The 26,236-nt window shown below is 46.3% G+C and overlaps 1 protein-coding gene across 1 annotated transcript in view; it reads right to left on the bottom strand.

Annotated features, from left to right (window-relative positions):
• Positions 1–232: 232 nt before the first annotated feature.
• Positions 233–26,236, bottom strand: part of LOC142031918 (exocyst complex component 3-like protein 2) — a 53,804-nt gene continuing 27,800 nt past the window's right edge. Inside the window, exons 4-12 of the mRNA XM_075029777.1 lie at positions 16,492–16,566; positions 14,196–14,296; positions 13,056–13,148; positions 11,547–11,679; positions 10,210–10,320; positions 8,549–8,704; positions 5,282–5,403; positions 3,501–3,686; positions 233–930 (exon numbers count right to left, since the gene is read on the bottom strand). Coding sequence (XP_074885878.1) covers positions 3,506–3,686; positions 5,282–5,403; positions 8,549–8,704; positions 10,210–10,320; positions 11,547–11,679; positions 13,056–13,148; positions 14,196–14,296; positions 16,492–16,566 — 972 coding nt within the window. The 3' untranslated portion in view covers positions 233–930; positions 3,501–3,505. The remainder of the gene's footprint in view (positions 931–3,500; positions 3,687–5,281; positions 5,404–8,548; positions 8,705–10,209; positions 10,321–11,546; positions 11,680–13,055; positions 13,149–14,195; positions 14,297–16,491; positions 16,567–26,236) is intronic.

The following is a 26,236-nucleotide window of genomic DNA, read 5'->3' as shown; positions in this document are numbered from 1 at the left end:
ATGGCCTATATTAACACAATAGCAAAGGAGGGCCTTGAACCAAATCCAGCTTGGAGGTTGTGACCAGTCCATAGATAACTGGGAAGAAAAGTCAGTGTTTTCCCGGCGGAACTGCCTATTTACATCTGAAAACAGCACAGACCTTGCCTGGAGGCTGGGACAAACAGCTCCTTTCACTGCCTGCTTCCCATGAGGCTTTCCCTCCCTCTCCAAGAGGAAATTTCCAGTAACTGAGGTATAAAAATGAATGCAAGACTCTGCTCTAGAGTCAGCTGTAAAAATCATATGGGAAGAGCTTCCCATCCCACAGCCAGCACCATGGCAGTTTGCCCCCAAAGCAGGTCACAGTCTTCTTGTGTGGGGAGCGAGGGAAGAGGCAGCTCTGTCTGCACCCCTCCTGGTGCAGGTCAGGCTTCGGGGGGTGGATCCAGGTGCCCAAACCTGCAGGCAGCACTAGCACCATGAGCTAGGCAGGATTCCCTAACGGAGGGTCCTGGGTCCCTGGGGAAGGTTGCAATGTCATGTCATCTACTAGGACACCATGTGGTGCAGCAGTCCCTGGTTTCATGTGAGATTGCATGAAAGGAGGGATGGAAACAGAGAAATTTGGTGAGGGGGAACCTTCCTCCTCCTCCACACACCACCATGCCACATCCTGGGAATAACCAGCAGGACTCAGCTAAGCGGCAATCTCTAGCAAATTTTGAAGGAATGTCTTTCTGCCATATACCATTCATCTTCCGCCTGGACTTTGCGTAGAAGATTAGGATTTGGGCCACGTAGTTTTCCTGCAAAAGTGCGGGAATTGCATCTTCCATAGCTGTCAGGCTTCTTTGTGCACCCGGCTGCACGGGTCCCTGAGGCTTTTAAGGAGCTGAGATTGCAGATGCTGCCACATGGGAGTGAGACCTCATGTTTCTCACAGCAGGCCTGAGGGAAAGCAAGATAAAAGCTGGGTAATTAAATAGCACTTGTCAGAACACATGCAAGAGTCAAACAGCAAAAACATCCCTCCTGTGCACAGACTCTTGCATGAAGCTGTATCAACACTTACCTGCTGAAAATCTCTAGTTCCTGGGCTACTCTGGCTAACAATCCATGGGCCCACAGCCGTGGGCAGCACCCCTGCTGCTCCCTGCCCACTCTAGCCAAACCTGCTCACTCCCCTTCTGGGAGGTGTCATGGTTTAACCCCAGCTGGTAACTAAGCACCACACAGCTGCTCGCTCACTCCTCCCCACCCAGTGGGACGGGGGAGAGAATTGGGAAAAAAAAGGTAAAACTCACGGTTTGAGATAAAAACAGTTTAATGGAACAGAAAGGAAGAAACTAATAATGATAATAATAATCATAATAATAAAATGACAATACTAATAAAAGGGTTGGAATATACAAAATAAGTGATGCACAATGCAGTTGCTCACCACTTGCTGACCGATGCCCAGTTAGTTCCTGAGCAGTGATCCCGCCCAGCCAACTCCCCCCAGTTTATATACTGGGCATGACAGTGCATGGTATGGAATACCCCTTTGGCCAGTTTGGGTCAGCTGTCCTGGCTGTGTCCCCTCCCAACTTCTTGTGCCCCTCCAGCCTTCTTGCTAGCTGGCATGAGAAGCTGAAAAATCCTTGACTTAGTATAAATACGACTTAGCAACAACTGAAAACATCAGTGTGTTACCAACATTCTTCTCATACTGAACCCAAAACATAATACTATACCAGCTACTAGCAAGAAAATTAACTCTCTCCCAGCCAAAAGCAGGACAGGAGGTCGTTTCATGCTAACATGAAATAATCAAACATAACACTTTTCCAAAGTGCTCCCACCTCTGCATATAGAAAGGAGAAATATGCAAAACTATTTTGTTCCTGGCTGGAAGAAAGCAGATGATTCCCAATGTACCTGCAGGTCACACCCCCGAGAGTGGCAGCAAAATTGCAGGGCTGGGATGGAAGGAGGAAGGTGACCTTCCTTTAAGCACATCCCATAACTGATTTCACCATTACTGCTACCCCTGAGCTCGGGCGAGGCTACCAACCTGTGCTACACACGTGCTTCCACCGCACTGCAGACTCAGCCAGGTCTCCTGGGATTTGGGAGCCCATTTACCCAGGGGATTTCAGCAAATAGGAGATTAAGTGACTTACAGTGTTTTTAAAACATGTTCCTGAATATCTTTTCTAAGGCGAAGGTGATGCCATGGGTAATTTCTTTAAAGGAGAGTATAAAAGTGGGTGGCTGATAGCCAGTTCATTATATCAGTATATCAGTTCTCATTAGGATGGGAAATCTTGTGTGCTTATTAATTGTTTCTCTAATTGCTTTCTCTCCCTGCTACCAGGGTAACCCACTGTCTGCTTGTGCCTGGAGGCCCAGGTCAGAGCCCTGCGTAACTCATCCCTGATCTGCTAACATGGGGAACTATAAATAAATGGTGACACTGGAGAGCGGAGGAGGAGGTAGAAGGGGACTGTGCTTCTCAACCTGAGATACTCAGGCTAGTCAGCTTATCCAACAGAAGGTGACTGGTGGTAACCTGTAAATACTAACCAAGGGGGACTATTTCTGATAGCCGAGGGCTCTGGCCTGGCAAAGATAAAACAAAATTCTCTGAGCTGGAGCTGGACAAATTTGAACCTGAAAGAAGTTGCAGATTATTTCAATTGAAGGAAACAGCTGCACACTCTCCACTAAGAAGTATTTTGAAACCATGAGGACCTGCTTAGTTTCAAGGTCTGCTGCAGCTTACCACCCCCCCAAAAAAATCCCCAATCTGTGACTGCAAAGGAATCCCTTGGGAAACTGAAAGGAGATTGCAGGTGCTCCAAATGAGCCCTGGCAATTCACGCCAGGGGATTTAAGACCTTACAGTGACAGTCATCCATCTGACTTTTACCCCTCCTCCCTTCTGCCACCGTCTGCTGCTGCCAGCAAGGAGAGGGTATGCTCTCCTCTGGTGCTCACAACACGGCACAGTCACCTGAACAGGACTGAGCCCAGTTTTAATTAATACAGCTCTCATGGAGGGAGCAGCAGTGGGGCTCACATATCCATCCCCTCAGCACCAGGGAAGCAGGAGGACCACAGAGGAGAAAAGCCCTCAGCATGCCCTGCCAGGACACAGCAGCGCTTGCCTGGGAGACCCTGCCCATGCACACATGGTAAGAGCTAGGAGGGAGGGGATGCTGTGGAGAGACCTTGCTGCAGGGACACACAGATAGGAGCGAAGGACGGGGAGGAAAAGCCCTGTCTTCTCCTTTGTCCTTTCTGTAACCTGAATCACACATCTAAGCATTTGGCACCCTGCACTGCCTACAACACAATGCTTCATGATATGGAAATTTGCAAGTGGAGAGAGGGAAAGAACCAGCGTACACCGCAACGAGGACCTCGGGGAGGTGATGCTACAGCCATAGTCGTTCCACCTCCCTGTAAGTAGGAATGCCTACGCCTGTGCAGGTACACGTGTTACACACAAGCACGCTCACACACACACCTACCTTTGCTAACAGCAGAAGCATCCAAAGAGTCCATATTTTCTAGGATTTACTTCTATATCTGCAAAAAGCAAGTTTGGTTCTGTTTCTGATTCCCTGCAATTATCGTGAAATGCCTTCAACAGAGCAGCTCTGTCTTCTCGGCTGAGCGAGTCTTTGATGTCCAGCACTGCACTCAGATGTTCTTTCCTTTCCAAAAGGATACGAGGGCAGGTCAGTGAACAAGTCAAGGAAAAAAGATTGCTTCCTATCACTCAGTTTTGCTGGAACAGACCAAAGATCGGAAGCTGCTGAGCTGCTTTTTGACACCCTTTGGCCACCTAACAAGGAGGCGGCTGTGTCACAAGAGCTGGGTGGGATATGGCTGAGCTCACGGGTCCCAAGCCCAGTGCACACAGCATCCCCGTGAAACTTTGGAAATCTTCACCTCAGGTTTCTCCAAGAAAAAGATCTGTATCTGCCATAATAGGTTTCGGGTAACTCCACATTTGACCATTTGGAAGCATTTTTGATATCTTTTCTCCCCTCAGATGGAACTACTTATTGTTCATCTAGAAGGCTATAGGATTTTTGTTCCACATAGCATTGCTTTGCTGAGCGAGGCCATGCTATCTTAGTCTGATTAACAAACAGGGCAAAGGTATCGAAGCCAAACAGTTTTAAACATACGGGAATCTGCCGAAATCAAGAACAGTGCATCTGCTCACACCAGGATGACCTCCTCTGAGATCTGTATCAAAAGAATATTATTCTAAGTACTTCCTATGCCCACTTCCTATACTATATATATATCTCTCTCTATATATATAGTTATATATATGTATTACTATTTATATGTGTGTGTATAAATATAGTAAGAGAATAAGAATTGCTATGCTGTATCAGATAAGCAGCTTTTTAGCTCAATAGCATCTTCAAAAGTAGTAAATGCTTAAGAAAAGAATATAGAAACCAGATGAAGCATAACATGATCTCTCTTTGTCTTTCTGGTTTTTTGCTTCTGGCAGTCTGCAGTTTAGAGACTTCCTTCACTGGGGGTTATATCATGACTGTCATGTTGAATAGGCACTGAAATAATTATCTACCACAAATTGTCTGCTCCCCATTTGAAGCTATTCACACTTTTGGCCTTCACAGCATCCTGTGACAGAGTGGTCTAAACTGTAATCATGTTAACTTGGAAAAATACAGTCAGTAGCATAAGACATCAGAACAAAAGATAGATGTAGTAAACCACAGACTTTGGAACAAACACAGTTAGCTAACATCTCACCTTCCTAATAAAAGTTGGGTTTCATTTTTGTTAACAGCTTCCTGTGAGAAATGGAAGTGTATATTCTTGCTGAACACACCTAGGATTTTGTGGAAATAGTTATACCTAGAAAAGGATTGGTGAAGCATTAAATCCAAAAGCCAAGTGCTTGGAAGTTATGAAACGCCTGAGTTAAGGATGTTCTTGAAACCTACATTTGGCACACGTGTGCCTGTAAATTGTCTATTCGGGTAGTATTTTTCCACAGCAATCCTGTTTTGTTGACAGTCATTTCATCCATCCTTCACCTTTACAGAAGGACATCTCAACTCCACTGATTAATGTCTGGCAAAGTCATAAACCATGTTAATGAGTATCTGCAAATAGGCAGCACCAAGTGCATTCAGAGGTAAGCATTGTGCCTGGCTCAGCACAGTGCAAAAGGTATTGCAGGACTAATATTGCTGTAGGTCTTCTGGTGGCAAGTAATCATGTAAGAAACTACAGAAGTCAAACCAATAAAAGACCTTACCTTAGATCAGGAAATTCTTTGAGAATGGGCAGAAGGGCTATTTTCATCCCCTCAGCATCAGAAGTTTGAATAAGTTCTAAAATTGCTTTTATAGGATCCTTGAGGGGATCAGCTGCAGGACCCTGGGGAGAGAAGCAAAGGTGTGTTCAGGATAAGGGAAGCAGCATACAACATTAAGAGCTGGACTCGTATCAGACTAGGGATCTCACTGTATGGGTTAGGAGCTTTGCAGGACTGTCTGTGCATGTATAGAAGCCTGTTTTCCCTCCAGGCTAGGAGAAAAGAAACTGGGGTGTAGCCACAGACTGCTTCCAGGGTGGCTGGGCAACTACATTCAGCAGCGCAGAATCCACTCCTGCATTTCCTTTGGCAAAGTGGTCAAATGTACCTCATTTTTCCCTACATCGCCTGCCCTCTCAAGGCCATTTTGCCCTTTTGCTTCCAGACGTAAGCACAGCCCTGTACCTATGTGAAAACAAGCTCTGTTGGCAGGCATGATGGCATTTCTGCTGCCCTCGAGCAAGCCCAGGGACAGAAAACTGACCTTGGGGAAAGGGTGAGGGAACACCATCCCTGGAAGTGTTCAAGGCCAGGTTGGATGGGGCTTTGAGCAACCTGGTCTAGTGGAAGGTGTCCCTGCCCATGGCAGGGGGGGTGGAACTAGATGATCTTTAAGGTCCTTTCCAACCACTAACAGAAAAACAAAAAAAATGGGAAGGAGGGCTGGACACTGTAAAGCATATGACATGGCTGGTACATGCTGCATATGGTCAGCTCCCTCTAAACTGGAGGACACAGAAGAAGAAAGCCTCATCAAGAAGCACACAGCATTTTTAGCAAAGCCTGAGGAAGCAGAATGCAGATGAACTGCCAAGAGAGAGCTTCAGGCCTTGTTCACATTTTTCATCGGTGCAGTAATGCGATTAAATTGCTTCCCTGAATTATTGATGCCATCACGTCAACAGAGACTCTGTGACAAAGCAAACCTGGAGAACAGGCTGCCAAACTGGGGCAGGAGAAGCCCAGGTTCCCCTGATCTCCACGGGGCATTAGAAACAGCAGGCCACATTCTCGGTGCGGCTCACCTCCACATGGAAGTTAAATTTAAAATAATAGTAATATTCGAAGACAGCCTTCTTTCTCTTCCTCTGCACTGCAGACACAGAGCAAGTCTAGCTCTGCACAGCGCACAAGCTGTACTCAGCTCCTAAGGTACCAATACTGTACAGCTTCATACTTGGCAAGCTCACTATTACAAAATGCTAATTAATTTGAAGGTGTCAGATTTAGTTAAGCACTATATAGACAGGCAAGGTCAGAGGCAAATAGCCTGCAATCTGAAAGGACAAAAAAGAGGTGTCTTGTCAGCAGTGCTTAAGTGTCTTTGACATGTACTGCTCTGCGGAGAGAAGCAAGGTATTTCCCAAAGTGTTTTGAGGACGGAGGGGAAGGAAGAGCCTGAAGAGAGGGCAGAGCAGGGCAGGGAGCAGGTGCAGCCTGTGCAGCAACTGCACGATAAATTCAGTCTGCAGCAGAGTACATATTTTGCATGCATAACTGTGTACCTCATTTGACTGAGTATCAGGCTGTCCCCTGCAAATCGCTTACGAGTTTCCTTCCCAAGGTTTTCGGTGCTCCCACATCAAGTAAGAAAGCAAACAGGCTGGGGATTCAAGGGAAACAGTGCCAACTAGATGCAAAATTTTTTCACCCAAGCTGAATGTAGGGGTGTTAGTAGATAATTAGATTTCCTGTATCTCCTTTACACTATAAACCCAGCTTTCCCTGCACATTACATCCAAAGCTGATGCTGAGCACAGCATTACTGGTAAACTTCAGAGTTAAGATTAGATAATCCTCCTGCTATTCCCATGGCTCGATTGCTCAAAGCATTGACTTGTCTGTGATTGATCACTCCAGAGGAGGTGGGCCTTCAGCTAAAAGCACTGGCAGCTTCCAGCTTTCCACCATGAAACTAATGCATTAATTGTAATGAGTCTGAGAGATTTTTAGAGGAGCCTACAGACAACCATTTTGATCTCATTTTATTCTTTGGATAAAGTAAGGATTGCTGACTTGCAGGGCAGCTCGTCTGGGAGAAAATAGATTTCCAGTCCCTAGCACTTAAATTCACAAGTCATGAGAATGACTCAGAATTTATGAAATTATTAAAACCAATAAACCCAGGGGTTTTATCTGCTCTGTCACACCTGAGTCCTGTTACCAGACTGACCTTGCAACTGTTAACGTGATTCTCAGTCCAGCCTCTTACGAAGTGCTATGCATGGGTATTCTCAGCCTGCATTTGCAAAAGAGCTGTGGCAGGGGACATTGCATGGCCCCGATTCTCTGGCTGGAGCAGCCGCAGGCAGGTATGCTGCTGGCATTGCAGTCCTTGCCCTTGGCTAATCAAGGGACCCATGTGACAGCCTGGTGGCATCTGCAGATGCTGTGTGCAGTACTGCCAATTACACAGGATTATGAATTAAGCAGAGAGGCTTTTTTAAGCTTCCGAAGTTGCTTCTGCAAATCAGACCTAGCATTTTACCACAACTTTTCTTCAAAGGTGTGGCTCTGCTTTTACACCCAAGCTATCCCTTCTGCAATGCATCTTTACCTCCTAATGGTGTGAGGTGTTTACCCCTGCAGGAAGACTCGCTGCCCCCTGTAACCGTCACCAACCACAACAGCATCAGCATGTTTCCGCCCTTGAGGAAAGACTGCAGCACAGGGTAATGGCTCATGCAGCCATCAGTCAAGCTCTGAGGGGCTGGGAAGGGCCTGCAGGGAGGGAGGAGGCTGGATGGAGGGGTAACAATGAATACCCCATGTCCAGGGAGGAGTAGCCATACAGGGAAATCCACGGAGAAGGTGAAGATGTGGAGCAGCTGATTTAGTTCATCACTCCAGAGGCTCAAGGGGAACACAGCTCTTCCTCATCTGCACCCCCATGCCATGTACCAAAGTCTTGCCTGGGGGAGCTGACAGCTTTGGAGCTGTCTCACCAGCTCAGAGGAGCACGTCTCATTCTTATTACAGTGGCAGGAGTGCAAAACTTGCCTCCTCTAGTCACACATTTCAAAACTACAAACTAACAGCTTCTGGCAGATCAGAAGGGCCATCAGCACATCTGATTGTCATTTCTGTGAAGCTGGATACCACTGTGGTAAGACGTCTTAAGCTTTTCTGTTGCTTTCAGAGCCTTTTCTTCTGCTGGTACTGTTCTTGATGACGGGGAGCAAAACGGTAACCATATCAAAGACTTACTAAGCACTCTTTAAAGACAGTTTGCAGCATCCTATGATCTTCTTCTATCTTGCTGACAATCATCCTCCTCTGCACAGAAGATGGTTTCCTGGAAGCGGTCAGGAGGGCCTGCACATATTCTGTAATAATGATGGTGTTGACAGCCTTGACCAGAGCCTGTTCCAGAGCAAAGACACCCAGATTAACTTCCCTGTACTGAGCAAGGACCAGATCATACCTATAGGACTCTGACCAGTGTAGACAGAGGATATAGGATGGCTGTCCCATTTCTTTGCTTAAGTATCCCTTTAAAATGCCTGGTCTAACACATGGAGTACCTACCTCCAAGCTGTATGTTGATGACATAAACATTGATGATAAGTGTGGAGACATCCAACCAAAAACAATGGGACCAGTTAGCTGAGCCAGAGGTCACTCACACTTCAGAGCAGCAGTGACATTTGGCTTAGCTCCAAGCTAACAAACACATCACTTGGGGACAGCTTGGACTACAGACAAAGCCAGATCCAGCCTCCCTGAAGCATCCCCACTAGACATGTCCCAGGGCCATACCCTTGGGCACACAGTTGTGACTGGGCACAGAGAAGTCACCTGGGCATCTCTGAGCCATTCACTACCTGCTGAGAAACCCCAGTGCCGAGACCATGCAGTGCCTGAAAGGGGAAGGGAGGGTAAGCCTTTCTAAGGGGAGATGGGCTGCTGCACAGAAACCACATTTTCATTAGCAATTGAAATCAGAGCAGTTTTAGGCTGCAGTCCAAAGGTACAGGAAATCCCCAGCCCTTTCCAAAACAGACAAAGCAAGAGACAGATAGCTCTGGCACAGCACTCCACCACCAAGCTGCTGCTTGCCCCAGCACTAATGTGACATAATGTCCAGTGACAGGCTCTGAACAACAGCAGAATAGCTCCTAATTTTTTCTGTTCCATTACTTTTTTCCACATTTCAAAATGTTAATTAAAATCAGCACTGACAAAGAGCCTGCAGACCTGTTAGGGTAAGAGAAAAGGAGTCCAGTGCTTAGGGGCACATATGCGGCACAGGTAGCGTGCAAAAGAGGGTACCCCAAGCACCAATCTCATTGCCAAAGAGACAGACTCAAGGGTGTTGTGAGACCCTAGACAAATTGTTTAGGCTACTGTAAAGGTGAAAAAACTTAGGTACTCTGTGAGGTTGTTCTTTGCCAAGCCTGGCATATTTAACCGTGCTTGAGAGACTATGTCCTTTGCAGATCTGGACCCTTCACTTCTCCGTGTGTCCACTCTTTGTCAAAGGGATAAATATTCCTTACAACTAAGGCTGAAGCACATTAGAAGCTGAGATTTCCAATACAATGGTATTGGAGCAATGGTAAGATGAGAGATGGCTCGATGCTCCCCCTCTGTATTTGGGAGGTACTTTCTGTTTCCACATTTCTTCACTTCTTGGTTTCCCTGCTGAGATTACAGAAAGGTCCTAGCTGTCACAGTGAAGAAGACAGCCAACTCTGTTGGATAGAGGAACTGGACTGAGACCACTAGATCTTTAAAAGCCATTTTAACAACAGACAAAATTGTACTTTGGATTAATGTTCAAATACTGTGCCATCCAGAGGTTCAAGGACTAGTTGTCCTGATTTCCTGAGTAATACCTTGTTCTTACTTTCTTACTTACTTCTTACCTCATACGTGTCTGTTTTTTTCTTCCCAAATGCCAAAAAACTTTGCTTTAAGGATTCAAGGATGTAGTAAAAACCACTGTCACACTTTTTGAAGTGCTCCTTCAGTGTTCCCTGAGGAAAAGGGACAGAGTCAAAGGGTGCACACGTAGAGACACTGCACAGAAGACAGACACGGATTATTGTGCTTTTGCTCTTTCTGCTCTCGGAAACAGACTCCTCCACAAGCTGCAGCATCCTGTGCCTTCATTTCAAAGAAAAGCAAAACATGAAAGAAAGAAATAATTCAAACTCAGGAAGGATGTATTACATTCTTAAGCCCAAACCTGGAAGACCAACAACTATGAAAAATGGGTGGCAATAGCTCTGATCCAGGGACTATGCAAAATGTGCCCCAGAAGATGAGGAGTGCAGGAAGAGCCAGCCATTCTGCACCCTTCTGCTTTGGCATCCTGCTCCCAGCATGGCTGTTGCCTCTTATTCAACGGGAAAGTATAAGAATCATTTAGCAGGCAGGCAGGGGATAAACTCTGTCTTTCATGATTCAAAGCCTGTGTCAACACATCCAGAGAAGGACTGAAAATCTGAGCCCTAGATCTGCTGTTTCTCCCCAAGGTTGTCCGTGCTCCCTGTCAGAACCACCCGCAGCTCCTGTCTTGACGTGTGGGCCCAAGGGACAGGCTGGCAGTGAGCTCTGGAGACCAAAACTGCACAGTGTGGCCAAAGTTTCTTTTGTTATTTTCCTTTTGCTGCCTTCAGCACGCTTGAGGGAGCCTGTGCAATGAGCCTGAAGATGCTCGGGGGAGCTTCCCAAGGAAACACAGAACACCACACATTATTAGGAGCCTGCAATTGTGCGTTACCTAGACATGAAGTCCAGAATATGAAGGTGGGTGTCTGGGCTAATAGTCTAATATCAGAAAGTATGAAGGGAGGGAAACTTATCCCAAGCAAGGGATCCATTTCTGGTCAGCCTTCTCTACATCGTGACTACCCACCACAGCCTTGGGCTCTGTGAGTTACCACTGCCCCGAGAAGATGCCCAGCTACTGGGGATGAGTAGGTATCAGATGAAGTCCAACCCTTGGGGTCTGGGTGCCCAGGGGCACCATGGGGTGCCCATTTGTAGCACAACAGCAAATACTACAAACAGTGGAACTGGGATCCTAAAAACTGGAAAAGACAAAGCTGTCAATAAACAGCTTCAGACAAGGCAGAGGAGGGTACTGGGCACGAAGATCAGACTATGGTCTCACCCTTTCCAAATCAGGACATGAGAGTGAAGTGCGTGCCTGCCCTACAGTCTGAAAATATTCAGTGTTAACATGGGTCTCCCATACCTTGACTTTAGAAGTGACAGCCTGCAGAAAGTGCCCCGAAATCTCATCTTCCATCCTGTCCAGAAATCCATTTACCTTAACATCCTGACCAGTGCTGGCACTGCAAATGTATGTTAGCTTATGCCAGACAATCCTGTTAAAAAAAAAAAAAAAAAAAGGATATGGAAAGTATTGATCAGATCAAATCAGGCTATTCTCTCAGATCAAAATTCTTCCTATGGTAACAAACACGACTGCCTGGGTAATTGAACGGACCAGGTCCAGGGCTAGCTCAGTGACCCACATATGTGCACCCATCTTTTGGAAGGGTCTCATTAAGATGCTGCCCCAAGGACACAAAAGCTCAATGTACACAAATGCTGTTTGCACCCATCACTAGTGATATTTGATAAGTAAAAATTCTAGTATTTTCAAAAATGAGTACACATGAAGTGGCCTTGACAAATGGAAGCTGGGTGAGCACCCTGTGTGCCTCCAACACCCCACAAATATAAGACAAACAATTATCTTCCATCAGAACATTCTTCAAGTCAGCAAATGCTAGTTAAAATGACCACCAGCTTGAAACCAGACATTTTACTTTCTGGAAAAGCTCAGTGTGTAACTTCATTCTCAGTATCACTGTAAAGCATTACACAAAAGAGCCTCATAAGTATTCAGTCTAGGATCCAGCATCAGCAACAGGCAAATACAACAAATAAAACAGCTACCTAGGCTCAACGCGAGGCTCCGGTGTCAAGTAAGCACTGTCCATATGCTGGATCTGGGCATTTTGCTGACTCCAGAGATCCCCAGATAATTTTACACAGGAAGAAGAGAAGCAACCTTGTTTTCTCCATTGCTGCAAGCGCTTCTGAAATTAGCTCGTAGGTGCAAACAGCCTCCCCCACCCTTCTGTGCTTTATTGCTTCCCTCCTTCCTAGCAACCCCAAGGAAAGCCTGGTATGTTCGACTGGGTTTCACTCAGCAAAGCACTTACTTAAGCTTGGGCTCACCTTGAAGTGCACTAGCACATGCATCTCAATGCAACATTTATGAGGCTTTCCTAATGAAGGAGAATCAGGCCAGCGAAAGGAACCACATCGCAGCACACAGCAGGGTTGGCCAGGATAATGTCCCCACATGCAACATGGCATTGCTGCCTGCCTCCTGCTCAGGGTCGCGGGTGCCAAGAAGAGCAAGATAGTGGACCACAGGCTATGGCCCCTGCACCTGCAGGGCCTGGGAGCCGGCGAGAAGCAGCAGTAGGGTGCTGCCGACACAGCAGTCCTGGCCCTGGCCACAGGCATAGCCCCTACCCGAGTCTCCCTCTCGCTGGGGGAGCCAGGGCAGCTCTGAAGGGGTCTTGCTGACTGCAGCTGGCTCCCTCCGTGCTTAAGGGTTGGTGTGCACGGGGTTGGATGACCAGATCCAGCGGGAGGCAAGGTTGACGCCATAGCAGAGTTAGAAGAAGATCAGAAAGCAGAAAATTCATTTTGCTTCCCATGCCACTAGGGTCTGGTTTCTAACCTGAGAATGCAGCAGTTCTCCAAGATTCGTAAGCCGCTGCAGATCCCTGGGCAGCCATCGAGCTGGAGAAAGCTTCTTACTTCATTTTCATAGCTAAATTAAAACAGGAAGACGTATCTTTAAGCTGGTGTGCTCCATAACGCATCTGACAGCATTAGCCCAGCAGCAAATGGAAGAAATATTCTGTGATTATTTGTCTTTTCAGCACACACAGTTTCACTCCCAAGGTGGGATCTACAGCAGGACAAAGACGGTCTCTGTCCTGCCCAGCTGGCAAGGAAAGAGAGCACAGGAACAGCACAGGGAGAGCCCTCGAGCTGCCTGGGTGCCACTGCTAGGGATCGAGAGGCAGGAGGTTCACTTTCCTATTGCTGTTGCTGCAACACTTGCTTCTGGGAAGCAGCTCGGGCTTTGCTGATAAAGCTGCAGAACAAAGCATGTATGAATAACCCACAAAGTCTATCAACTGCTTCATCACAGGTTCAGTCTCACAAATGGTTCCTGGATAACTCTGTTTTATAGGAATTTCCTTCCTCTCATAATGTGAAGGGCCAAGGATCTTAAATCAAACCTCCTTCTCAAATATTCACCTACAACCAGCAGTACTGGCATTTTCTGCTGCAGGAGGTACACAGGGAGGGAGATGCCCAAAAACAAAAAGCAGATAAAGGGACCCAGAAAAAGTGGTGAGAGGACAGAACATGAGAAGAAGACATTCATCCTCCTCTGAGAAGCAGGACAGAGCAGAGCTCCTCACCCACCAGGGAGCCAGCAGAAAGCACCATGCCTGGGAAGTGCAGCCAGGGTAGGAAGGGCCAAGCCTGGGCACTGGCCACGTGGCTGCCCCTCTTTCTGGTTGTTTTTAAGGTTTGAGCCTCTCCAGAATAAACATCCCCCAAGGCTTTAACTTGTCCAGGCAAGTCCAGGTGCTCCCTCAGCTTTAGTCCAACAGCAAATGCTGAGCACATAAAGAGCAGTGAAGCGCTGTCTCTCCAGTAGCAGCTTGATGGGAAACAGCCATCAAACAAAAAAGGGGCAATGGCAGATCCAGATAAACACAGCATCACCAGTCACTTCATCAGGATTTCGTACTTTTGAGCACTGAGGACATGCCAAGGAGGAAAACAGCATCCCTCCTACCTCTCCAGGAACCTCAAGCACTCCTCCAGGCACACAGCTTCCACCTTCTCACTCAGGCTCTCACTGACATGCCAGGCAGCCTCCGTCTTCTCTGTTAGTATCTGTGGATTTCAAGGCATGAGAGGAGAATGGGCCAAAGTAATTCTTCCCTATGCAGTGAACAGGAATATATCCCATCCCTCACTCCCCTGCAAATCCCTCTGCCATCTAGGCAACGACTTCTGTTCCAGTTTTGAGAGCCCTTGTGGAAATAAAAGTATTTTTTAGGAGCCTGATTTTAATGCCTGATCCTACGCCTTTGCCACTGCTGCTTTCATTGCAGTCAACAGGCTGGAGCCAAGCCCTGCACTCGGGGGAAAGCCTGTCCCTACAGATGTTCTCTGCTAGCAATGTCCAGACTAGCAGCTCAGTTCATGCAAAGACCTGCCATCTGAGGGAGCACCTGCACTTCTGCATGATTCACCCTCACAGATAAATTTGGGTGCAGACACTAAAAAAAAGATTAGGCAGCTGTGTGTGCCCTGCGCCTCTGCCAGGGTCTCCACCAGTGATGCCTGAGGAAGATGGGTGTCTTCTTCCCAGCCACCACTGCTCATGCCTGACACGGCAATGTGTGTTAAACCCCACGGCGCCTGTCTCGCCCCACTGACCCCAGTTGGGTGGCCCAGGTGCCTGCAGGAGGTGGGCTGTGCCAGACAGCTAAAAATCCACCCCATATTGGGCAGGCTTGAGCAGGTGGCAACTTAATGCTGCCCATTAGTTGCTCTGTGGAAACAAAAGCTTGCAAGGGGAGGAGAGCCAGATGGATAAAAGGAGACAGATGGACTCATACGCTGTGCTCTCCCGGTGCTCTGGGAAGCATCAGCCAGAGACAAAGGGTGACTCACATCGTGAATGGCTTTTTCCACTGCTCACAACAGATGTAAAAGTTCACCCAAAGGGACAGGATAAAATATGCCACCCCAAAGAGTCAGGAAACCATGGCTGATGAGTTTCCATGACACCTTGCTCATTTTCTATCTGATCTTTAAGTGTCAGCCTGAGAAAATTGAGGAGGCGGTAATTTCATAAGGCTTGCCTATTTACCCAGGCTTTTCCATCCCCTACCCCAAAGCATTCAAACCTGTCAGTTACATACACAATAGAGCAAAACCACTCGTGCTGAAGCATGGCCAGATGTTGCAGATATGACAACAGCATTCAAACCAGGCTTTGGCCTGGTCCCTGTTAGAAACCTTTGCTCTGTCAGCCAGAAGCAGGAAAAAAAAAAATGCCAGCTCAGTGGCTAAAAGCCACCCTAGCACAGGTACATCACTGAGTACATCACTGTTCCAGCGGGCATATGGCAAGGTGAGGAGGGAGCAGTCCCCTCTGTGAGCTCTGTACTTGGTGCCTGGGTCTGAGTTCGGCCAGAAAAGTCAGTTTTTGCCAGCTAAAGCTGTATCCTCACAAGGAAGGCCAGCTGCTGTTGATCTGCAATGCCTACTACCAGCCTCCAACAGGGTGTGTGAGGTTGTCTGCCATCCCAAATGACTATGGGGCTACTTCCCTTTCTCGTAACCTGAAACAGGACTGCCACTGGGGTGGTGGCACAGGACAAGAAAGATACAGTCACGGCAGCCCACAACCTGCCCCTGATCTCTAGCATCACTTGAGTGTAACTCCACATGTAAACTCCAGGATTTATTTTAAGCCTTCTGTCGGTCTTGATCCAAACACCCTCTGGCCATGCTATGTACTACTCATAAATCAGCAGAGTGTGCTTCTGCAATGCCCTTTGAGCACTCAGCTTTGCTGTGCTCTGAAGTAGTCCCTTGTGCTGCCTAACCCATCAGGGCACCAGTCGCAGCTGTACCCAGCACATAAGCATGGAGCAAGCTGCCTGCATTTGCACTGCCAGATATGGGGACCTACGTGGCTTGGCAACTCTTGCTGCTTTTATAAAAGTGCTCTGCAGAACTCACACAGAGCAGACCAGTTAACATACACCATGACTTTCTAAAAGGTTATACAAAAATCCAAGTGCATATATGAAAATGCAATTGCAGCTTGAATCAGCTAATCTCAGGCTCATCCTTTTTTAGTCAGTTTAGTTTTCTTCATATATGCACAAGAGAAAAACACATTTGGGAGCAAACAGATGCAGTTTAAGTACGGCAGATAACTGGCAAGCTTTTAACACACCAAGCTTAGCCCAAGACATGCAAAACTAGGTCTTGCCAAATACCTATGTACTTGTGTGCAAAAGCAGGACTGCCCCAAAATACAAGAGCTTTTCAGTTCCCCCCCAGTTTACCTGAATGACTGCAGCATCTGCACAAGGGGGTTTCCCAATATCAAAGGCTTCTTTCAGGGCTTTCCCTACTTCCTTCTAAATATTAAAAGAAAAGAAGAAAGAACAGTTGAGATACAATGGCATTCGTAATGAGTTAGGTTTCCCAGCTTCTCATTATGCATTTGGACTGGATGAATTTCTGCCTCCATTTTTTGGCCATCTTGTTTAACCCAAAGCCTGGCTATTTTCCAGCTGACCTAATAACATTGTTCTGTTTTGTTCTACATTGTTTGTTTGAGTTTAAATGATTTGCAGCTTCCTTTCATCCCAGTGTCAGCTTGGGTTATCTACAGTCTTCCCTAGTTAGCTTAGCTCAAATGAAGGCGCCCACAAAGCAAAACAACACTTAGACACAACTCTGTGCAGCCAGCTACTGTAGCTGAGATTTTCCACCCTTCCTCGCTACAACCAGCACCCACATAAACCAGCCAGTGTTAATTAAAAGCATTCCCTCACTTAAGCCAGGGACTTGTGAGTCCAAAGAGGAGTCGGGTTAGTGTTTAGAGCTACTGTCATGGTGAGATGAGCCCCCTGAGGCTGCACGATGGGAAATTTCCCAAGACTTGGCTGGCTGGTGTTGTTTTGAATGGACTGTAAAAACAAAACTAACACTGCAGAGAAAGGGCTCATTGCTTAAAACATGATCTGACCTTTATAGAAGCTTTAAACTCAAAAGCCTGACTCGCTTATTTATTCTTTCATTTCTGCATCCTCCTCCAAGGAAATAAAAAGAATGTAAAGTCTGATCTTCCATTTTTGTCTTTGTTCTTTTCTGGCTGATGAATTAGGAAATTTGTGGCTGTCACTGAAGAATTTAATCAAAAGTATATTCAAAACAACTGCTCTCGCATACTCATTGAAAAATGTTAATCAAAGACAAATAAGCAGTTGTAAACAAACCAAGAAAAATTCCTTTCCTCCGAGTGCCATCACCTGACTGTGAGCAATTGTGTGAACACGATGTGCTGAGATAACACATCCCAGCCGAGCTGCACAAACACTTCTAGCCTGCCCCAGTTGCACAGTAAAATGTGTCAGCTTAAGCCAACATGAAGGTCTTGCTCCCCAGTGGGACAAAGCATGCATTTAGTTAGTAACTGCAAGGCAATAACTTGTTGAGCCACTGTACTTAGTTGCTTTGGATCAGATGATGTGTCTGAATTAGCATGAGCTTGCTTGTTTGTAGTTCTCATGGTGACACCAGCACCTCAGGCACTAAAGCTCCAACATGGAGAGGACCAGAATTTCTGCTGTAACAAACAGGCCCATAAATAACCTCAAGTTTCCTCCTTGTCCCTCCCTGTCTGACCAAGACATAGTACCCCATGCTGTAAAAGCTTCAGATCCATGGATGGCCAGCCCGCCGGTGCTGACTGCCCAGCCAACCGCTTCCTCTTGGAAAACACAAGGGGGTGAGTTATAACTTGGGTCCCTCATCTGTCCAGCTGCTGTTTTAAAACATGCAAGAATTTAACATCCTTGAGACCTTTACATCGTTATCAAGTGTGGTCAAAATTCGCTAAGAGGCTCAACACGGGTGGGAGCGCACCACTGCAGACTGGCAGGAAGGTGGGCAGAAAAACTGCACAGCCTTATTTGTTTGGGTAGCAGCAGGTGCTCGGCCCAAATTCTCCAAAGCACATGAACTTCTCAGTCCTCCTTTCGTCTACTTGAAAAAATAGAGGAAGGGAGGGAGGGAGAGAGGGAAGAAGTCACAGACCCAAGCGATCCTTTGCAGGTCAGTCTAAACCCTCCTCGAGCTTTTGTCCAGGTATGCATATCCAGTCCTGCCATTTCCAGTTTTGGACAAAGAGCCAGTTTTGAGCTGAGGCTGCAAAATCAGAGGATAGAAAGTTCATTTTCTACCTCCCAGTATCAGAATGAACCCTGGCATCATGCTGGAAAGTTTGCCTTGCACTCATGTCAAATTCCCCAGTACAGCAAGGGCAGGGGTGACGGATCAAAAACCTAGTCGATGGCACCATCATTTCCAGTTCACCAACCTTGCAACCTCAAAAGGTGCAAAGCCCCCTTGCCCTAGAAGTGTTCAGGCTGAGGGAACACCGCCTGCATGCAGAGCTGGCCCAGTTCCCCGCAGTGACGTTTGGAAGTGGTTTTGAACCCCACGTGGCGTCTGAGCTCTCAGCACCTTCAGATGTGGTCACAGTTCTCATTGCTCATTTCTGTTTAAAGTGCTTTTAGTTTGCACAGATATCAGGCTGGCATTCCCAGTGACAAGCCAGGTATTCATAGGCAAAGCAGACCATGGCTTATTCTGATCAGTCTCTTTTCATTTAGAAAAATTTAGTCATCCATTGAAGTGGCAAAACCTGCACCATGTGATTTACAGTCACAATTATATATTACAATTGCTCAGAGATAACTGACAGGGTATTTGCTCAATAGCAGCTTCCTGTATACTTGGAATAATGAAGGGCTGGAGTATCCTGGAAAAAGAAATAGAAGGATAAAGCAGGTTTTAGAAGCTATGCCACTGAGCTGAGTGAAGAGACATCTATAATTTTTCCATATGGAGTCAGCTCATGTCCACTTAAGCTCATTAGCTTGAAACTGGAGCTGGTCCTAAACTGGACAGTTTGAAGTGAGCTGGGATGCTGCTGCACCACACTCTCCAGCAATTCCAGCTCTGTTCTCCCTGTACAATGTGGCACCATGTAGAGCTGTAATGCTTCCAGATCCAAGGTGGCATGAAAAAATGCAGCCAACTCAGGGCAGCATGGCACAAGAGTGCATAACCACTGCCAGATCTACGTGAGCCTGCTCAGCGCATGGTAGATCAGGAAAGCAGAAAGCCCATGATTAAACAAAAGCTTTCTCCAGCCATTACCTCAGAGGAAACTAAAAAAAAAAAAAAAAAAAAAAGAGTTAAATTCTCCATCACTGTTAGTCAGCATCTGTATGACTCAGTGACATGCTTTAAGATAACCTCACAAGCACTACCCTGAGTAAAGTAATCTCCTTCACTGAAATAAGTGCTAAAACCAGACCTTAAGAACATGTGGTCTTCCCCGGGGTAATGATTAGAAATAGCGCATAAAGATGCTTAATGTTAAACACTGAAATCAGTAGGTTTAAAGCATATTGTCACCAGCTGGCACCTCTACTCCCATGTTTGTGACTACCTTCCTGTTCTCCTTCAGGGAATAGGTCTTGAGGAAAATCTCTGCAATTTAGAGTACTTTCCCTGGAGTGATTCAGCAGTTTGCCATGGAATTTCCCCTCCTTTGCTCCCCTGAGGCTGGTGGAAAGGGAAAGCAAGAGAGAGAGATGAGTGTGGTAACTCCTGCTGCTGCATTTCAGCTTTAGCTGAATCTAAAAGGCCCCGCTGAGTCTTCCAAATAGCATGATTTCCTCTGGAGCTCCCCGTTGCTATAATGCATCTTCCCCGCTTCGTTTGTATTCCACACACTGAGACAGCATTCTTCAAAAGGGAAGCTTTGCTGTGAAAAGAAGGAGATCCCACAGCCCTGGAGCTGAGGTCACCTGTGGGATCGCAAGGCAGGATGCCCTGCTCCGACCTTACAGGAGGGCTGTGCCAGGGTGCACCAGCTGCACGATTTCTTATGCTGGGCTCTGGAAATAATCTTTGCTATAATCTCAGCAGCATCCAGCAGGCTGGAAAGGCCTGTGACGCGTCCACATACAGACAAATCCAGCAGTCTCAATATCCTACACAGCTGAGGCAAAGGGGCTTTAAAAAACCCAACTGTTGCACACTGTGGGCTCATTAACAGCTGGTGAGATGAGCAGCATCTTGAAATGGCCCTCAGTAAGGAAGTGGATTTCACGCATAGCTTCCCTTTCCTCCAGATACATTGGCTTCTGAGCAGAGTAGATTGCAGCACTTTGAAGGCGCAGAAATGGGATGAACAGAGATTTGCAAATGTCTCAGCATCTCTTTGCTAAGGAGCAAGGATGGGGCAGTATCCCTTTGGTAGAAGACAGTCATGGATCTTCACACCTGGGCTCTGCAATGAAACTCGGCCAAGATGGAGACCTTGGGGCTCACACACACCTGAGCAGAGCTGGCTCAGCTAGCAAGAGAGCAGCTAATTTAACAAAGGCATTACTTATTTTAAAACCATGGGAATAAAACAGGCAGATTGGGATAAAACTCCTGAGTTCTTACCCGGGCGACTTCAAGTAACTTTTCCTCAGTCTTCAATATAATCCACATGAGACACTGTACACCAAGGGAAAGGCTGTGTTGGGGGGTCTCCCTGGGTCTCAGACATGTCTCGCTGCCACTGCGTACAGAAACAAGAGCTCAGCCAGAAGGGCAACTTCCCACTGGTCCACAGCCCATCGCCCGCCTGGCACCCCCTGCTTGGCACCACGGCCTCATGCTAAGCAAATGGGGTGCCCTGCAAGCACCCAGCAGTCGGGGCAGCCACAACATGGTAGATGATCTTTACCATGCCCTTTTGCCAGCTATTCTTTTGTGCCGTTTCTTTTCCTTCTTCCTATATTTGCTGCCCAAATTACACTTTTCGCTCACCATTTCCCTCTCCCCTTCCCTCAGTCCTGCTGCTGAATTCCTCCTCAGGCTTGGGTAGAGTCACCCAAACACACTTGCATGGATGCACAATTTTACAAGCATCACATATTCTCTCTGAATGGAATAAAAAGCAGCTATATAGCAGGACAACTGCATCTACAATAGAGCTTTCATTAAGGTTGTAACTGTATTCAGAGAGGAAAATCCAAACAGTTACATCTGGCATCTCTGTTCTTCTCATTTCCACTTTCTTCACTACCTTCTGACCATACAAAAGTCACAAGCTGTTCTTGCTTTTTTCTTTTTTCTTGAAGGAATTCAGCATTTGCATAACACTTACATTTTTTCCTATCTTCGAGCTTTTCATTATATATTTACATTATATAATTATTCACCTCCAACTTTGTGTAAGTTTTCAATATTTCACCAATCCATTACTCTTACCTAAACCCAAAGTTTTACCATTTTAAACCCATAAGAGTAGCAGTAGAAGGAATGCATCCTGGCCAGATGGCTCCCATGTGTCTGAGGACAGCATGCACCAGGATGTATCCACTACCCTGCCTCCCTCCTTTGGGAGCTGGTGAGGGGAAAAGCCCACCTGATGAACTGTTCATGAGCTAATCAAGGGTTTACAAGTGTAATTAATACAAAGAACATAGAAGCTCTAGGCTTGGATGGAAGCAATCAAATAACCCAAAAGGGCTGAAAACTATTAGGACATAAGTAGATTGGAGCTGTCAAGTAGCAAAGTAACCATGGACACAGAGAATCAAACACCTCATCTACCACTGTCATACAAAAAGAAATCACAAGAAAGCTTCAGGCTTTGATGACACCCACAGGCTTTGAATTCACATTAGGCCAAAAGGTCCCAGATGTGCCGCTCTTCAGATCATGGGGAAAGCCACATCCGTTTTCCCAGACTTGGGCAGGATTTTAATGATCTGCTATGTGTTTTTCCTGTGATCTGAACACTAATGCAGGAAATATGGAAACAACTGGTCAAACTACAAGCCAGATAAAGCAGCAAGAGAACGAAGGAGACAACAAGAAAAGTCCGCAGAGCACCATGCTGACATAAAAGGCAAGAGAAAATTATTCTGGAGTAATCAGAGTATTATGGACCTTGCTAAAAAAGGCTTAATGTGAGAAAAGAAATTGTTCAAGAAAGCAGGACACTGTGCATGTCCAACAGGAGTCCAGCAGAGAAATACCTGCCTACCTCAGGTAAACCCCAGAGCCCAATACTAAGGATTTAGAAAGAGCCAGTATTGCAATGAAAAAAGGCTCTGATTCTGAGAGCACGGAAGACAAAACAGGCAGTGGGCAAGTCTAAACTCAGCAAGAGTCCTGAGCATCATTGTGTTAACAGGAAGCAGGGATGTGCTCAGAACTGATGAACTGAGACATAGAAAAAATGTAGAGGAAAAGAAGTCCTTCAAACATACCTTTTGTACATTTTAAGGCCCCATTCATAAACTGAAAGACATTGGCTGAAGCTGAAATGGTTACTGTCAGTAAGTGTGGAAAGGTGAGAAGACAAAGAGGCATGACAGCAGCGGGCATAGGTGACAAGCAGTCCGGCTTCCTTGAAGACATCACTTCTGTGCTCCAGGCTGGGGAGAAATGTTGTTTCCAGCTGACTCAGATGCTGGTGTAGTGCGGTCTTGTCTGTGTTACTCGAGGACCCAAACTGTGGAATCTGGGCTGTCATGTACTGTATTAGTTTTTCCTCCAGATCTTTCCTCCAGAAGTTTGGACTCCAGGTGGAAACAGACTCCGTCTCTTGGCCGCTGCCAAGCCACTCTGCTTCCTTCTGCTTCTGCCACTTCAGTGATTCCCCCACCGACTGCAACGGCTCCAGGAACATCCTACCACTTCCACTGAGTGCTTCTCCCACCACAGTCCACATTCGCTCAGCCAGTAGCATATAAAGTGATTCAGATTTTCCCACACCATCATTTCCAGAATGCTCCAGGTCATAAATATGATCACAAGCTTCAAAAAATTTTCCTTGCTCAATGAATCCACAGATGGTTTCCTCTGCAATAGAGAGAGTAACAAGACAACTTGATGTTTGTTCACTCCTCTATTAGGACCCATCACTTCTGCAGCTTTCTGTCATCATCCCAGTAGACCTCCTCATGTGGGCAATGCAGGTTCAATAATGACAATCTTTCCTTAAGGAATATACATTTTGTCCAGAAGAAAAGTATTACAGAAAGGACATCTGAAAGCCAACAGCTGAAAGTCAAGCCTAGAAGGAATCCTCTGTCTTCTCTACAGAAGCCTTGGCAGGACCAAAGTGCGGCAAACTCTCTTGTAAGGTCCCCCCCACCTGCTCAGTCTGCCATGGCTACACAGAGGGTGTCACTCCTGCCAGCGAGCTCTTGTCTTAGACTGAGACTGCTCAGTGGAGTCCAGGGCTCTCTCTTTGCTGGGGCTTTTTAACTAGGCCAAACGACCATGCGTGCTATTTTGCCCAAAGGTGAAAACCATAAGGTGGGCTACCTATCTGCAGCGTCTCAGCAATGGGGATTCACTTAACTCCCCATGACTTCCATGTCTGCAAGAAGTTGTGGTGACTGAGCCACTGCCCTAATCACCAGACACCCCATCAAGGCAGTTATGAAAACTTTAAAGTTTAGAAGTTGGAAGAAGTCTTTCACCACTGTTTGTTTCCAAACTATCTTACTCATCGCACCCAGCCCACCACTAAGAGTTAAATGTAATCTCACAACAGCTGCACAGAACTGTGGTTTTTTTCCTGTGCATTTTACAGATGACAAAATTGAGCAACAAAGGGTTAAGAAGATTTGCCCAAAGGTATCTGAAGCAGCACCTAGAGGAAAAATCAAACTTGTTGAGAACCCAGGGAAAAGTTAAGCAAGGCCAGAGGCAGTGGGACCCTGAAATCAATTCAGGATACAGCTTTGGGACTAGAGTGAAGAATGAAAGAGTATGAGCTTCCATTATCTTTCACCTGCATCCTTCACTTTCCCCTATGAAAACACCTCGTCTCTGTACTAAGACTTATATCAAAGAGGACTGGAGAGAGGAGTGTGACACAAAATGGAGAAGGCCGGATGCAAGGATCTTCAGCAAAGCAATGCGCAAGCTGCTCAGGAGGGGTCTAGCAAGCTGCACTCATCCTGCCTCCATACCTGTAACACTCAGGAAACGTTACTTGGTACAATTAGCCCATGTACAACTTACCTCCCCCTCCCCATCTGTGGAAGAACAGCACAGTCACACCCGACAGGGTGTCAGTCACATGTACCTCATCTTTCTCACAAGACACATCAGGAGTCTTTGCAGGGATAAAAATAAGAACAGCAAAGAGAAATACTTGTGAGGCAAAGCGAAATACAGACGTTTCCAGAGGAGCAAACGTACAGTTCAAAAAGGACAAGAACTTGGGTGAAGGATGGAGAGGAGGAAAGCGCAAAGCACCTACTCCAGAAGCTAATGAAACCAAAAGCCTGCAGGGCTGGAAGAGGCAGAGAAGGTCCAGGACTGGACCCAGAGATAACTTCAAGGTTACCTGCAGGCACCTCTCCCTCTGCTCCCTTCCTACTGGTTGCTGTCTTCAGCAAATTCCCTGCCACATCCTCACTGCCAGCCTTCTCCTCCGCTGCCTCTTTCCCACTAGCCATGGACTTTAGTAATTTGCCTGCCATGGTTTTCAGTTTCCCTCTCCTCTTCGCTTCCTGCTTCTTTCTTTCCTCATGCATGGCTTTGGGCAGCATCCTTGCATTTTCCCCAGCCATTTTCTCCCACTTGCTACCTCTTCCTGCAAAGGCTGCCCAGGAATATTTCATCTTCCTCATGATCCAAGCAGATTCAGATGCTTTCTGTCCAACTGGGAATACTATCAGAAAAAAAAGTTAGAAACATTTTGATGCAAGGTGATCTTAGCAGCCGCCTCCCAGAGAAGTAATTTCTCCCCAGATTTAAGTTTTTTTCTGTGCATCTACAAGCTTCAGCTGCCTTCAAAGAAGCCTAACCTGGTTCCTGCCCGTGCTGAGTGAGGACATTTTTATAGGCTGCCAGGCCTCTTATGTAATCTCTGCCTCTTCAAGGGAAATAATGTCAAAAACCTCATACACAATCTAACCACAAGCCACTGGGGGAAAGCCAGCGGGATTTTCAGCATTTTCTAAATGATTAAAACATCCCTGCACACTGCCAGTTATTTCGATGACAATCCTATCAGTTTCAGGGAGTTGATAATTAATAGTTTCTATGAAGCACACATCATTTTCCACCCACTCCACGTGCCCCATCTGAACCTGAGCTCTTCTTTGGCAAGGAGATCATGCCTGGCTTTGGAGCCAAATTTTTCCCCACCTACCAGCAAGCCTAGTGTTAGCCAACAGGGAAGTAAAGCCCTGGAGAACAGGCAATGGTTTTCAGGTTTTAGCAGCACCATTCAGAGGAGATAAGAGTGATCTCAGCTTTCTGGATTGTGCAATTTTCCAGCAACTATATACACTATTGCATATTATTTTATATTTATACACACACACGTATACATAAATGGCATAACATTACAGCAATGCATCATAAATGTGTGCATGTCTCTGTGTGTCCATATGTGTATGCGCACATATAGGTCTATTCACCAGCCAGCCTCTGGAGTGAAGAGAAAGGAGATGTATGCCCATTCAGTGCAAGCACCTTATTTACGAGTCCAGGGCTGTTAAAGGTTCTGATCCATAATCCTCAGAACAAATTCCTACATAGAAAATATCACTTAACTCCAGGAGCTCATGTTTAAAATAGATTTTTAAAAAGTCCCTGCACTGCTGTAAGAAAGACACTACACTTGGACATAAGCTGAAATGCTGTCCTTACCACGCTGTCTTTGCTAGATAGTTACAAACTGGTTTTTATTTCTCCTTTCCATTATTATAAAAATGAAATCAAGACCTTGAGGATTTTCATCAGCTGAAGAAAGTCTTGTATGAGCCATTACAAGCTGTATTGATTCAAAACCATACATTATTCAAGAATTATTTTTGGGGGGTATGAATTTAAGGGGCAATTTTTCCACACAGCATCTAGATTAATCCAAATAAGTGCATTCATCTTTCTGGGTTTAACGCCTGCAGTTTTTCCAAGATTTTCTACATTTTCGTGACAGTAAAATTCCACTAGTTTCCCACTTGGAAACCAAGTAAA

Source organism: Buteo buteo, chromosome 6 (genome assembly GCF_964188355.1).
Source record: "Buteo buteo chromosome 6, bButBut1.hap1.1, whole genome shotgun sequence".
Classification (NCBI taxonomy): Eukaryota; Metazoa; Chordata; class Aves; order Accipitriformes; family Accipitridae; genus Buteo; species Buteo buteo.
The sequence above is the reverse complement of the archived record's forward strand: the minus strand, read 5'-3'. Positions and strand labels throughout refer to the sequence as shown.